Source organism: Leguminivora glycinivorella, chromosome 3, assembly GCF_023078275.1.
Source record: "Leguminivora glycinivorella isolate SPB_JAAS2020 chromosome 3, LegGlyc_1.1, whole genome shotgun sequence".
In the NCBI taxonomy this organism is placed as follows: Eukaryota; Metazoa; Arthropoda; class Insecta; order Lepidoptera; family Tortricidae; genus Leguminivora; species Leguminivora glycinivorella.
The window spans coordinates 14,686,829-14,701,322 of NC_062973.1; the positions used below are offsets into that span (position 1 = coordinate 14,686,829).

General features: G+C 37.5%; 1 protein-coding gene across 2 annotated transcripts in view; it reads left to right on the plus strand.

The window, feature by feature from the left end:
• The window catches only part of LOC125242564 (nuclear factor NF-kappa-B p105 subunit), a 47,563-nt gene that overhangs the window by 8,678 nt on the left and 24,391 nt on the right, over window positions 1-14,494 (plus strand). For both annotated transcript variants that reach the window (XM_048151332.1, XM_048151333.1), the window contains exons 2-4: window positions 6,617-6,756; window positions 8,175-8,323; window positions 9,337-9,439. In XM_048151332.1, the coding sequence (XP_048007289.1) occupies window positions 6,617-6,756; window positions 8,175-8,323; window positions 9,337-9,439 (392 nt within the window). The remainder of the gene's footprint in view (window positions 1-6,616; window positions 6,757-8,174; window positions 8,324-9,336; window positions 9,440-14,494) is intronic.

The window sequence follows — 14,494 nt, forward strand, 5'->3', positions numbered from 1 at the left end:
ACACGACGCTCGAGCTGGATACCAGGGCGCGCCGCAAGGAGTACGCCGCCGCCGCGCGCGCCAGTGGCGCGATCCCGACGCAGAACGCTCCACCCGCCACACGCCAACTCAGCATCATTAACAGCATCGGTGAGCCAAGACTCAGTTACCGCGATGACGTCACAATCCAGAGCTAGCAGGTTTTGCCTGAAGTACTGAAGCCGCGTGTTCAAGCCCCTGACATTTTGGTATATTATGTCTAACATCGGAAGTGCTTTCCTCTTGGGACCTGGGGTTTTCCGTGTATGTGCCGTTGCTTTGTCTTCTCCGAAAAACCACGCCTTTACCCGAGCGTTCTTGGGCCAGACCTCGGGGGATAAACACCGGTCATAGAGCTCGCCCGGGATGCCGATTTTATAAGATCTATAGGATCCCTTTGCTTTGATCTCAAGGACAGTGCAAGCTTTCTCGGGACATAATATTTCTAGATATGCTCGTATCTCATCGGGGCCAGATGCCATGTTCCAAAGGTGTATGTATTTGAGGACTTCTGCCGCCTTGAGTGAAGTAACTTCAGGCCCAGCTGTGCATCGCATTGAGGAGAAGTGTTTTTTTGCAATGACTTTGTCCTTATGTTGATCACGGCCGACGAGTGCAACACCCGCTTCCTCTCCCGTGGACACGTCACTGCTGGACAACGAATTGTCGACCATGGACACCGGTGAGGAAGGAACAACGTCGCTAGTCTCGTTGCAAGTAGCGACCCCTACGTCATCCTCCACATTTTCCTTCACTACTGGCGCATATTTCTTTGCATTCCGTGCCTTGCGCTTTGGCCTTGACTTCCGTCTTGATTTCTGCTCCGATTCTGCGGTGACAGGGGGACTTACGCTCTGCGTCTCACAGCGACAGCCGCTTGCTGAGTTTATTATAATTAGTTTAATGGTTCTAATGTGTTCTATCACTTTTATCTCCCATTGTTTCGGAATTTAAAAAGCATTTATTCGAAGCGATAGACGATAGCACGGCTCCTACGGTCCTACAGCAAACTATGTACGGTCCACAATTGTACCCCGCAACATGATGTACCAAAAGGTACAAAAGGTGCAAAGGTATCTAATTGACCGGTAATGTACATCCTCTAGGTTCCATTTCAAATTAAAACTGTTTCGAAGTCATATTTCATCAATCATGCCAATCATCTTTCACAAACGCTTTTTGTAATGTAATACTGATCAGTCTTGACGACGTGAACTTTATCATCGTTCGTAAAATTTGAACGAAATAGGAATACGATTTGGAAGTACAGTGAGCACATCAATACTTGCATTAATTAACTATTTAATATGATTATTATTTTCTTCTCATTAAGACCGAAAGTGATTCAGAGTTAATTCAAATAATAAGAAGAGAGGTAGAGAGAAATACTGGAAACCTGAAATGAAATTTGAAAATATAACTTTTAATATAAAATTAAATTTCTTAACACCTTCGCTGCGGCATTTAAAGTATATACACTTCGTAAGAAGTCTAAAGAAAAGCAGTGAAAGTGTTAATCCATCCTTCCATTAAAAATGTGAATAGTGAACATTTTTACTTAGTAGATACATGGTTTTTATCTTCTATGCTGTTCCTGAAATGAAGACTATTGATTATGTACTGAATTGAATATTTTCATTTATCCGCATACTCTACTGTGATAAATGACATGTCATTAATAATAATAAACACAACTTAAATATGGCAAATGTGCTTAATCGCCTTGTCGTCGCGATTCAGTACCTAGTAATAAAGGAGCCAGGATTTCTTCGATTTCCTTTGTTGTGTTTTAGTAAGTGTGTATGCTAGCATAGCTGTTTAAAAACTAACGTTGTCATTTTATATCTCATTGTCATCGCTGGGCATTTTAAATAAACAGAAAACAAATAATAAAGAAATATACCAAAATATTTTAAAGAATGCAGTGCAGTTGACTGCGATACTTTCCAATTCAAATCTAACTGACGGTTCCTCTCAGGATGCCAACTCACCACCGCTGTCATTACTGTCATCTGAACCAGCCAGGAACTAATCCACTTAACAGCTGTTCGGGTCATATAAACAGACGCTGTATCGCAGTCAAACACACTCAAGCGTAGACTACTTCTATTGGGTTGGTAAGAAAGTAATGAGCGATCGATTGAATTCCACATAAAATTTTTGAGAGAGTTCTAGAATCTTCTATGGTCGAAAGTATATAAAGGGCGAGTCGCACAGTTTCTCGTCAGTCATCAGCGTTGCCATATGGGTACGCATCGGTACGCACGGCGTACTATTTTATCGTCGTGTGTACCCGCGTACTCATCAGCCGTTTTGCGTACTATTTTATAGTTTATCAACTGTTACCTACTACTCCTCTTGAAAAGAACAAATCATTTTAACTATTCCGATTAATATTATTTAGGAACGCACCCATACTTCTATAGATTATCTGTACTGTGCATCCAAGTGCGGCAATACACAAATATGACACAAATCAAGTGAAATTGACGTTAATGACGTTAAAGTATCATCAAATCTAGTCGATTAGTCAAGGCAATATCGAACATGTTCCTTACACCTTACGGTTTGATTTAGTTTGTCTATACGGTGATTATATTATGATTGTATGTGCCATAGGCGGCATAAAGTCGTTTTCTTTTCTTTGGCGGCTTACCGGGCTGCTTGTTTTCTTGAATAATTTGAAAGTGAGTTTTAGTTTCATCGATCAAGAAAGGATCAATTGTAAGTATTAATATAGGTAATTAGGTCGATGTTATCTGCGGAGAAACAAAGAAAATTTTCACCGCGTAACCTAGGTAATATGGATTCATATAGTTTTCACCCCAAGGAAAAGTGGTTTTATTGCATTTTTATTACTTAAAAGCCATCTACATAGAAATATATGAACTAATAACGCCGAACAAAAGTCGATCATAAATGTGTTTTATAAGTATTATCTAATAAATTACTGACCTGTCTCTAATATAATATGTGTTTGTTCTAGTAAAACGTACGTGCCCCTCTTCATATTAGCCCAGCACAGGCCAACATACGGGACGCAGCTATACAACAGAGCGAGATATCAGTATTGCGAACTCCCTCTAACTGCTGCGTCCTCCTCTAAAAAAAGCTGCGTCCCGTTTGTTGGCCCATTTTGCGCGAATATGTAGAGGAGCCTGAAGCTAGGAACATACTACGCGGACGTCCGTCGTAAATCGACCGCGACCGCGACCGATCAGTGTGCACGGAACAAAACATCCAGCGAGCCAGATTTCGATCGGACGTCCATGCATGCGCTCAAGGCCACGTCCACGTCCGTCGACCGATAGTTTGCACGGTTATATGTAATTTCATTGTCCAGATTCCCGTCCGCGGTCGATTTACGACGGACGTCCGTGTAGTATGTTCCTAGCTTTAGCTAAACGTCCGCGTAGTATGTTCCTAGCTTTACCGTTTTTCCGGTTGCCGACAAGGCGCTAATGCCATAAAGATTCGTCTATAAACTAACCTTATCGATTAAGTGGTACCTTTTACTAAAAACAAACACAAATGGCTGTATTACTTTCTTTGCAATCTCTGTATGAAAAGATATTGTTTCTTTTTATCATGAGTTATGTATTTCTTGGTAGACTATACATTTTGATTTTTTGTCATTTTCGTGTACCCAAACTTGAACTGGCGTACTATTTTTAAGAAGTGTGCGTAACGGAACGTCAAACCCATCTGGCAACACTGTCAGTCATTCACTAGCTGTCGCCGAGCTAATATAAGGAAGAAAATGGACGAATTAAAAGTGCATGTAAGGCATTGCTTACTATATGAATTTCAGTCTGGCCATTCAGCCGGCGAAGCAGTGCGTAATATATGTCAGCGTGTTGCTCCTGAAGTTGTGTCTGAGGCCACGGCGAAACGATGGTTCCAGCGGTTTCGTAGTGGCGACTTTTCATTATCAGATCAACCTAAGTCTGGTCGACCGGAGAAGATTGATGTAGCCAAATTTAAAACCTTAATTGAAGGAGATCCGAGGCTAACGAGTCGTACTCTTGCTACCAAGTTAGGCTGCTCTCATGTCACCATAGAAACACATTTACACGAGTTGGGAAAAAACTACAAATACAGTGTTTGGATACCGCACGAACTTGATAGAGATCAACTAAACCGCCGTGCCGATATCTGCATACAACTTCTGTCTTTTCGCCGCACATTCAACTGGTTGGACCATCTTATCACTGGAGATGAAAAATGGGTCTTATATATAAATCACACACGCAAACGTCAGTGGCTAGCTCCAAACGAAAAAGGAATAGAGGCACCAAAAACAGAGCCTCACCCGAAAAAAGTTATGCTGTCCGTTTGGTGGGATATTCATGGTATTATTCACTGGGAACTCCTACCAAGTGGAATGACTGTTACCGCATCAGTATACTGTAATCAGCTTGAAAATTTAAACCAAAAAATCTGTCAGAATCGTCCACAACATGCTAAAGTTTTTTCTTACACGACAATGCTCGCCCACACATTGCAAAAGTGACTCGGCTAAAGCTATTGGAGCTAGGTTGGAAAGTGATACCTCATCCACCGTACTCTCCAGACTTGGCACCTACGGATTACGCATTGTTCAGATCGCTAAGCAATGCCTTGAATGAAAAAAGTTCGATGATCAAGCCCATCTACGACAGTACATAGCTGAGTTTTTTGAATCTAAACCTAAGAACTTCTTCGCCGATGCTATTCATTCTTTACCAGAACGATGGAGACAAGTAGTAGATAACGAAGGCCGTTATATTTTTGATAAATGATTAAAATAATAAATTAAATAAAAATTATAATATTGGTTATGATTCGCTCATTACTTTCTTACCAACCCAATATACTCGGCATTCCATTATACGCAGCCGTCACGCTGCGACATGTATATCAATCACGCCAACAAAGTGCAAAAATAAAAAATGGAAAAAAATGTTTTCCAACCCCAACGTGTGATATATTGTTGGATAGGTATTAACAAATGAATAAGGGTTTACTGAGATCGTTTTTTGATAATATTAATATTTTCGGAAATAATCGCTCCTAAAGGAAAAAAAAGTTACCCCCCCTAACTTTTGAACAAATGTTTAAAAAATATGAAAAAAATCACAAAAGTAGAACTTTATAAATACTTTCTAGGAAAATTGTTTTGAACTTGATAGGTATTTATATTAAAAAAAAAACTACGGAACCCTACACTTGTATGATCATTGATATGTTATTGTCTGTAACAACACGCCATGAAATTAGCTAAAAGTTTTCCAATACAACTGTGATGTTAAGTTTAAGGGTAAAGAAATTATGATAGAAAGTTTATTTTATATGTCGGTGTATGATGCATTTTGTCCAGTACTGTACATACCTAGTAGTTTCTTACGTAGGTACCTACTGTTGTAAGGAAAGGATTAAACTACTTGTTGAAGATGTTGATAAAGAAATAGCTCCTGATGTAATGTAATTGTTGCATTACATACAGTTATTAATTAAATAGCCTGAAATCACTGCATTCGAACTATATTTAGATCATGAATCATGACCTGTTTGTCTGGTGAACATGCTACCTATATGAATGTTACCAATAATATTATTATACCCCTTTTTAGGGTTCCGTAGTCAACTAGGAACCCTTATAGTTTCGCCATGTCTGTCTGTCCGTCCGTCCGTCCGTCCGTCCGTCCGTCCGTCCGTCCGTCCGTCCGTCCGCGGATAATCTCAGTAACCGTTAGCACTAGAAAGCTGAAATTTGGTACCAATATGTATATCAATCACGCCAACAAAGTGCAAAAATAAAAAATGGAAAAAAATGTTTTATTAGGGTACCCCCCTACATGTAAAGTGGGGGCTGATATTTTTTTTCATTCCAACCCCAACGTGTGATATATTGTTGGACAGGTATTTAAAAATGAATAAGGGTTTACTAAGATCGTTTTTTGATAATATTAATATTTTTGGAAATAATCGCTCCTAAAGGAAAAAAAAGTGCGTCCCCCCCCTCTAACTTTTGAACCATACGTTTAAAAATTATGGAAAAAATCACAAAAGTAGAACTTTATAAAGACTTTCCAGGAAAATTGTTTTGAACTTGATAGGGTCAGTAGTTTTTGAGAAAAATACGGAAAACTACGGAACCCTACACTGAGCGTGGCCCGACACGCTCTTGGCCGGTTTTTTAAAACGTACAAGAGGTTAGTCCCGAATTTAGCAACTTTTGTTTCATGGGTCAAGCTCAGTCAACATTGGTAACCATAGGTCTACAATATCTATTATCAATGTTCACCTAGTTTTAGTATCAGATTAATATTTTGCATGCCTTGTGGCTTGTGGCGTAATATGCACTCATGAACTTGTAATCATCATGTAATCTGTGTGTATTAGCAAATAAACAAATACAAATACCCTATTACCCGAAACCAATGGGTTTGAGACTCGAGGAATGATCCATTAGCATTTAAAAATGTTATAATAATATGATAGACCAATTAATTGAAAATTATAAATTACAGATATTTTACGCGATGGTTTCTTACATTTGCACTGTGTATAATACTAGCTGTATCTCTTAAAATAACAGAAAGTTATTTCCCAACAGACAGGCCATTCCTGCGCATCGTGGAGCAGCCGCAAGACTACTTCCGGTTCCGGTACAGGAGCGAGATGGTCGGCACGCACGGCTGTCTGCTCGGAAAGACTAGTACCACTAGTAAAGTCAAGACGCATCCTATGGTCGAGGTAAGTTAACCCTTTGAACGCCAATAACCACTAAAGTGGTCGTGTGTCGTCGCCACCACGACAATAACTACAAGTGGCTATGGCGGACGCTGTCAAAGAATTGCCCTGCTGACAGATAATGTTTATATTCCTTATCCTTATTGAAGGCTATGTTCCGGTCTTAAATGAAAGAACTTCTCCTTGCTCTTTGTTTTATTACAATGCCAATCTCATGCTGAACAGTTTGGATTACAATCACAGCCGATATTAACAATACAATACATGAAATACATACAAAATCAATGAATTAAAATTATGAACTCAATGTCGAAAGCTAACATTATTGACTTATTGACTAGTAAAGGTATTGGAATGAAGACCTCATTTTGACGCTAGAGGCAAAGCGTTCAAAATTAAAGGCAGAAAATATTGCCAATTTGCCACACGCTTATTTTTTCACGTCATCTTTTCGGAAGGACACTTTTTTTTCATTCACAAGAAGATGAACATTTGTGATTGCTGTGTCTTAGATGCTTCCTTGTCACATTCTTTCGAAGTGGCCAAGCCAGCGGAGATGATGTAGTGGACATATTATTATTTCGACTCTTACAATAACAATGAAAGTCTGGTTAATAATAAGTAACTAACTTACGTTACTGGTTGCTGCAACGCCAGCTATAATTGAAAACGATTTTTTAGGATGTGTTGTAACGTGGTCCCATTTTGCTTCGCTACGAGTACAATGGACAATGACAACAATGTATTTCTCATATCTCTTCATATACAACATACAACGACATACATCCATGCCTACAACATAAGTGTGTGCTTAAAATATAAACAATAAAATAGTATCCTAATATTTAGTACGCTATCAGCTATCACATATCACAATATACAGTCTATTCTGAAATTCTCAGAAACCAACCGTGTTTTGGATGCTTCGCTACTGTAAATAAATCTATGATAAGTCCTTTTTATAACGACAAAAGGTTTGATTTTGTCTGGATTTTATACGTAAGCGGGCGGCATAACAAAGAATATCTTAGAACATATTTGTCACCCGAGCGAATCATGAATTAGCATTGTAATCTGTACATAACTACTATAACTATACATATACATAATAATAAAGTGGTTGTATGTGTAGCTACTACTCTGTAGCGTATTTATACCTACGTGTTAGGGTTTCATTTCTATTTATATGACGTAAAATCTATGTGGGTTGACTCTTAGTTAGATATGCCTTGCTCTGTAAAGCTAACACTATATGTATGACTATGCGCCAATTTTCTGAGTTCCATTATAACTATTTTCTTTATACTATATTGAATTGTCATCGCATACGTCAGAATAACAGCATCATTTATTTTTCTTTAGTAATGGAAGCGAGTCCAGCCACCAGTACCTAATAGTCTCTTTCTCTTTTCGCCCTTTAGTTGGTGAACTGGCACAAACGAGCCTTAATCCGCTGCAGACTGGCGCAGCACCTGAAACCGGAGGAGCATCCACATCAGCTGCTAGAAGATGAGCAGGAAGATAGGGACGTCAGTGCGGAAGTGCCAGAGCGCGGTAGCTACCGTGTCAAGTACGTATAAGTAAAACATCTTTTCCCCTCACTTGCTCAGAAACACTTGTTTTGTTCTTTAATACCAGCGGGCATTTTATCCACTAGTGGGTAAAGTAATTTGACCTTGAATAAAGTCAAATTATCTGCTTTAAAATTGATATAGATGAATCTAGTAATAAATATGATTTACCACCTGTGTTGTAGACACGTAAAAGTTTTGTGTTACACTCGGGTGCAAATGTATTTTACTTCTCGTGTGTTAAAAAACTCGCAAGTTCAGGATTCTATTCTCGAACCACTCGCTTCGCTCGTGTTTCAACTATAGAATCCTTTCACTTGCTCGTTTTTCAATTCCACGTACACTCGGCGTTAAAATATAACTTTGCCCCCTTGTAATATAACAAATAACTATTATATGGCTGGATTGGCTGGTGCGACGATCCATAATGAGTTTTAGGGCCGGTTGCATCAAACCGTCTGTCACCGTTAAAGCGTTCGTTAAATTGTATTGTATGGGAAGTTCCATAGACGTCTGCTTCGTGACGATGATGTGTGATGTTGATGTGTCTGTCAAATGTGATTGATGCAACTGGCCCTTAGTCGTCGACAAGTGTACAATCATGTTCCGCAGTTAGGTATATGGTGCCAAAGAGGCGGTTGCGTTGCGTATCGTTTGCCACGGAGCATCAACGATTGTATCAATTTTTGGCTACAGGGCCAGTTTTCACCAACGCGGTATTTACAGATATATCCTTCCAATCAATCTGTCTGTCCACTTGTCCAGCGATGTTGAGAATGATCTAGGGGACAGGACGGCGCGGCGTCCAGTTGGTCGACCCAAGCCCTTTTTACTCCTTGATCTATCTTTATTTTTACCCATCCTTTCGAAGAAGGTTTACCTATCCCTAATCCCTAGACTTTGCTATTTAAAATGTTTAATCAAAAAGAGTTTTTGACAAACACTGCATATGATTTCCTCTAAAATTGGCCGGCCGTGAGTTGTAACTTTCATAATTCCATTTTGCTAACAGTTTTGCTGGCATGGGCATCATACACACGGCTAAGAAGGATGTGCCTGGCCTACTGTTCAAGAAATATAAAGAGAGGCAAGGAAAAGACATGGACAACAGAGAGGTGAGTCATACATATTTATTTATTCAAACTTTCGTCCTCCTTGCGTTATCCCGGCATTTGCCGCGGCTCATGGTAGCCTGGGGTCCGCTTTGACAACTCTTCCCAAGATTTGGCGTAGGCACTAGTTTTTACGAAAGCGAATGCCATCTGACCTTCCAACCCGACGGGTAATCTAGACATTGGAATTAGTCCGGTTTCCTCACGATTTTTTCCTTCACCGAAAAGCGACTGGCAAATATCAAATGACATTTCGCACATAAATTCCGAAAAACTCATTGCTTCAAGCCGGGGTTCGAATCCGCGACCTCCGGAACGAAAGTCGCACGTATTTACCGCTAGGCTAAACTTTATTGCACAAAAAACGAACTTAATATACAAAAGGAGCACTTTTATGCTATGAGGCATTCTCTACCAGTCAACCTTAAGGCAAAGCAGAAAAGATTGGTAGTCGTGGTGCATTGGAAACCAAACAACAGAAGAAGAAAATATCATTATAAGCCTTGTTGTATCGTATGTAGGATTGTATAGGTTTACTAAACAAATAAAAATAGGCAACTAATTGACTATTTTACATACATTAATAAACTCACGCGAGAGGCTGGCAACCTGTCACTGCAATGTCACAATTTTCGTTTCCTTTCAACCCTTTTATTGCCAAGAGTGGCACTCTGTCTATTACCAGATGGGATAAACTCACGGCGGGATAGGCAGAGCACATGAACCTGCTTAAGTTGTTGGAATTAACAAAACTAAATCTATCTTATTCTAACAAGTATATTGTTATACTTTCTCTCTCATACATGTAAACTATTGAATAAAAAACAACAGCCCATAGTTCCTAATCTTAAGGACTTCGTTTGTACTTTAGTCCCTTGGTAGCTATTCATAGGAGCACACCTTGCCTTACTATATTGCGATAATATATTTCAACTCTTATAAATCGCCATGTGTCTTTTAATTAATTGCCCTAAATCTAATAGGTTATGGGCCCAGACACATTTAATTAGATTTTTGTAAATAGTGTTGTGAGATTTGTTTGTGAACAATGGAAGTGAAATTTATGTGATTGTGAACATTTAAATATTAAATGGAACATTAACCCTTCAGTGGTGAATTGGTAATAAGAGAAGTTAAGCGGAACTTACAAGTTCAATAGTTACCTAATGGACAAAATCTATATACGTTTAATGGTGGATTTGAAAGTCAGGAAAGCTGAGGCAGCCATTGTTTAGTATTTGATTTACAATTTGAAAAAACATACCTATCTACAGTCCTACATACGAGAAACAAATTAGAAAAAGAAAAATGATTTTTGTTGTTGCTGGTTTTTATGTAAATAACAATATTTGAAGAGGTGGGATAACTGTACCTACATCTTCAAGTTTTCAATGAACGTGTGCGAACTGACAAAAATGGATGCAATATGATACCTATTGTTAAATGAAACATAATACATTCTGACTCGACTGACGTTTGCCGTATTTAAGGACCAAAGCTTCGAACCTTCAGTAATAACGCGTACTCCTCTTTTCACTGCCAGCAACGCATTTACATTTGTGATATTACGGATATATCTGTCTGTGATATTAATTGCTTAACATCAGTGACTGCTTACTGATCCGTCCGCTCGTTTGCCTCTTATCTCATAAAAAGGGGCATATTATCAGAGTACGAGCAATTTGATATACTTAGTAACTACAACGACATGAAAGTTGTTCCATTATCTGAGAAGGAGTAAGGAATATTTTTGTGACCAGGAAAGAGAGTTAACTATGCAGCGCAGCGCTCAACGTTAATGCGCTAAAATGGTAACGACGAGAGACAACTGTAATATTGATCGTTGATCGACGTGAGTGCTACGTGGGCTACGTCTATCACATGTTTCCTGACAGTCGAAGTAATCAGCAAATCTGAATTTACAGCACCTTCCTATGATGACACTTGTTAGCGTAATATCCAATGATGGTATCATGCCATTGACTTACACATTAGTAAGTGTAAGGTGTGGTACGTATGGTATAATTATATTTATTATTGTTTTACATTCCCTGAGTCATGTTTTGGAATACTTGTCGTCACTTTAATTAACAATACAATTAATATTATAGAATTGTGACTTTTGAACAGAAAGTAGCCATTAATTAGTATTTGTACTTTATTTTTGGGTCACTACACAAGTACGAAACATCTAATGCTATAAAATTTAAATACACTAGCATTAAGTACAACAGTGGAGTTAAAATACGCACGTCAAATATTTTATTTCCGTTGAAATTTGTTATTGTTGAAGTTCCATTTTTGACGTGTTGTGAATAGTGACGCTTCATTTGACTTGTAAGGGCAAAACAAAACACATGTTTTTGTTAAATTGGCCCACTGGTGCGCCCGAAAGATACTTGAAAGCTCATAAATTAGTTTTTTGTTTTATTGCTAAAGGAGCTCAGTTTTTTTTTTTTTTTTTTATTTGTCAGATTGTCTAAAGAAAGTATGTGTCTGCGAATGATGAGATACGTATTTAAAGTGGCACATTTACAGTTTCATGTGCTCTGCCTACCCCATTATGGGATACAGGCGTGATTGTATGTATGTATGCATATTTATATATATTAAAAAGTATATTATTTGACAGTGATGTTGTCTTAAATAGCATTATATATACCTATACATATGATTGTTGATGATGTAAGAACGAAATAACACTTTAATGTTGTGTTACTTCATGAATAATTAGATTAGTATAATAATTGTAATACATCTTTGTGGTCATATAAAAATCCTCGAGGTATTTGGTTTTGTGTTTATAAACATAATGTTTTGAGCCATATGACCAAGGTGTGAGAAAAATGATAGTGCAGTATGTTATGACTCATGAGAAATTTGGCCACATAATAAAATTGCATGTGAGCTAGGAGGAAATTCCAAAATGACATTCAGAGTTTTTCTGAAAAGTCTGATTATCGACCATGTGAGCTAGGAGGAAATTCCAAAATGGACATTCAGTTTTTCTGAAAAGTCTGATTAATCGGCCGTATGAGCTTGAGGGAATTGGAGATTTCAATATGGACATTCAGTTTTTCTGAAAAGTCTGATTTATCGGCCATATGAGCTTGAGGGAATTGGAGATTTCAATATGGGCATTCAGTTTTTCTGAAAAGTCTGATTAATCGGCCGTATGAGCTTGAGGGAATTGGAGATTTCAATATGGGCATTCAGTTTTTTCTGAAAAGTCTGATTAATCGCCATATGAGCTTGAGGGAGTTGGAAATTTCAACATGGACATTCAGTTTTTCTGAAAAGTCTGATTTATCGGCCATATGAGCTTGAGGGAAATGAAAAGTAAATGACATTCGGGAGTTTTCCGAAAAGTCTGATTTTGAGCCACATGAGTTTGAGGGAAATTAAAATGTAACTGACATTCGGGAGTTTTCCGAAAAGTCTGATTTTGAGCCACATGAGTTTGAGGGAAATTACAATGTAACTGACATTCGGGAGTTTTCCGAAAAGTCTGATTTTGAGCCACATGAGTTTGAGGGAAATTAAAGTGTAACTGACATTCGGGAGTTTTCCGAAAAGTCTGATTTTGAGCCACATGAGTTTGATGGAAATGAAAATGTAACTGACATTCGGGATTTTTCCGAGAAGTCTGATTTTGGGCCACACGAGTTTGAGGGCAATGGAAATTTGAATAATGTCTTCAGGATTTTTTTTTGTTTTATGGTTAAACACTTGTGTGTGTTTGTATTTGTCCATCGTGATTCAGCGTGGAAACGCAGCCAGTGTGATGGGTTCCTTTGCGTCGCATCGGAAACGATCCGGAATGTTTGTTTGACCGACTGCTTTTATGCAAGATTTGAGATAAAATATTCAAGCCCCGTTTTTAATTAAAATATTTATAATTATAGGTGTTTGAGAGGAGATAGATCAACGAAACTTAAATACTTATTTAATAAAAACAAAACAGTTTAGAGCAAAAATAATAAGTACATTATTCGTTGTAGTACATGTAGTTATATAAACAAATTATATTTCTTTGTGAAATACATGTGCAGTTACATTACTAGTTAAAGTTATTTGTTTCCAAAGCAAAAAGATTTTCAGAACACATAATATTATACGAGTACCTAGACCTAAATTGTATAAATCGGTATCTTTGTTGATAAAAATCATAACTCTAATTTTCTTTTAATATCTAGTCATTCACACAAAGATTGTAAGAAAATATCATAATGTTGCATTGTTTTATTACAGACGCAGGTATATAATTCTTGTAGCCGCTCTCTTATTTTTTTTTATTAGTCCAACTAGGCAACAATACATAATATTATTTATCTTAAAAATTTACAACTCTGTCTAATACTTATTTAAATTGAAAATGATGTTTTTCTTATTATAATGATTGAAAGATACTTACCTACAAATTTTATACTCGAAAATTGCAAATGAAAGAGTCGTATAAGTCTTTCCATTTTATTTTATTTGGTTAGCTAAATATGACCTCCTCTCAGAACACAACTAATACCTAACATTTGGTTATAAATAAATATAAAAATCTAATTCTATTTTAACCATTATCTAGTAGGTACAGACAGTGATATATTAAATAAATTTCATTTTAAATGATGTAGATACATTAAAAATTATTAATCATAAATAACAACACACAATAATAAGTAAAATAAAGCAATACTCGTATTGCTGTAGCATTTTAAATAACTATACTTAGCTAAACAAATCTTTGCATTTGGAATGTGAAGTAAAATAATGCAAAGAATTCCAATTGAAGAACAAAGGACTTTGTAGAAATGAAGTGTGGGGTGTTCTTAGCCAAATTAAGCTAACGTAAACAAGGCGATACGTTTCATTATGCTAAAGAGTGTCAAGTTGATTCTCACGGATAAGGAAATCATAAGTGAGCCGAACAGTGGACACTCTATAGGGGTGACAAACTTCTATGAAGTGGTTTTCGGTAATTGTCCAACAGCAAAGTGGCATTGATAAAGCTGAACTTTTAAGTTCATTGATAAAGGATCAATAAGATTGTTTCTAATTCTATTA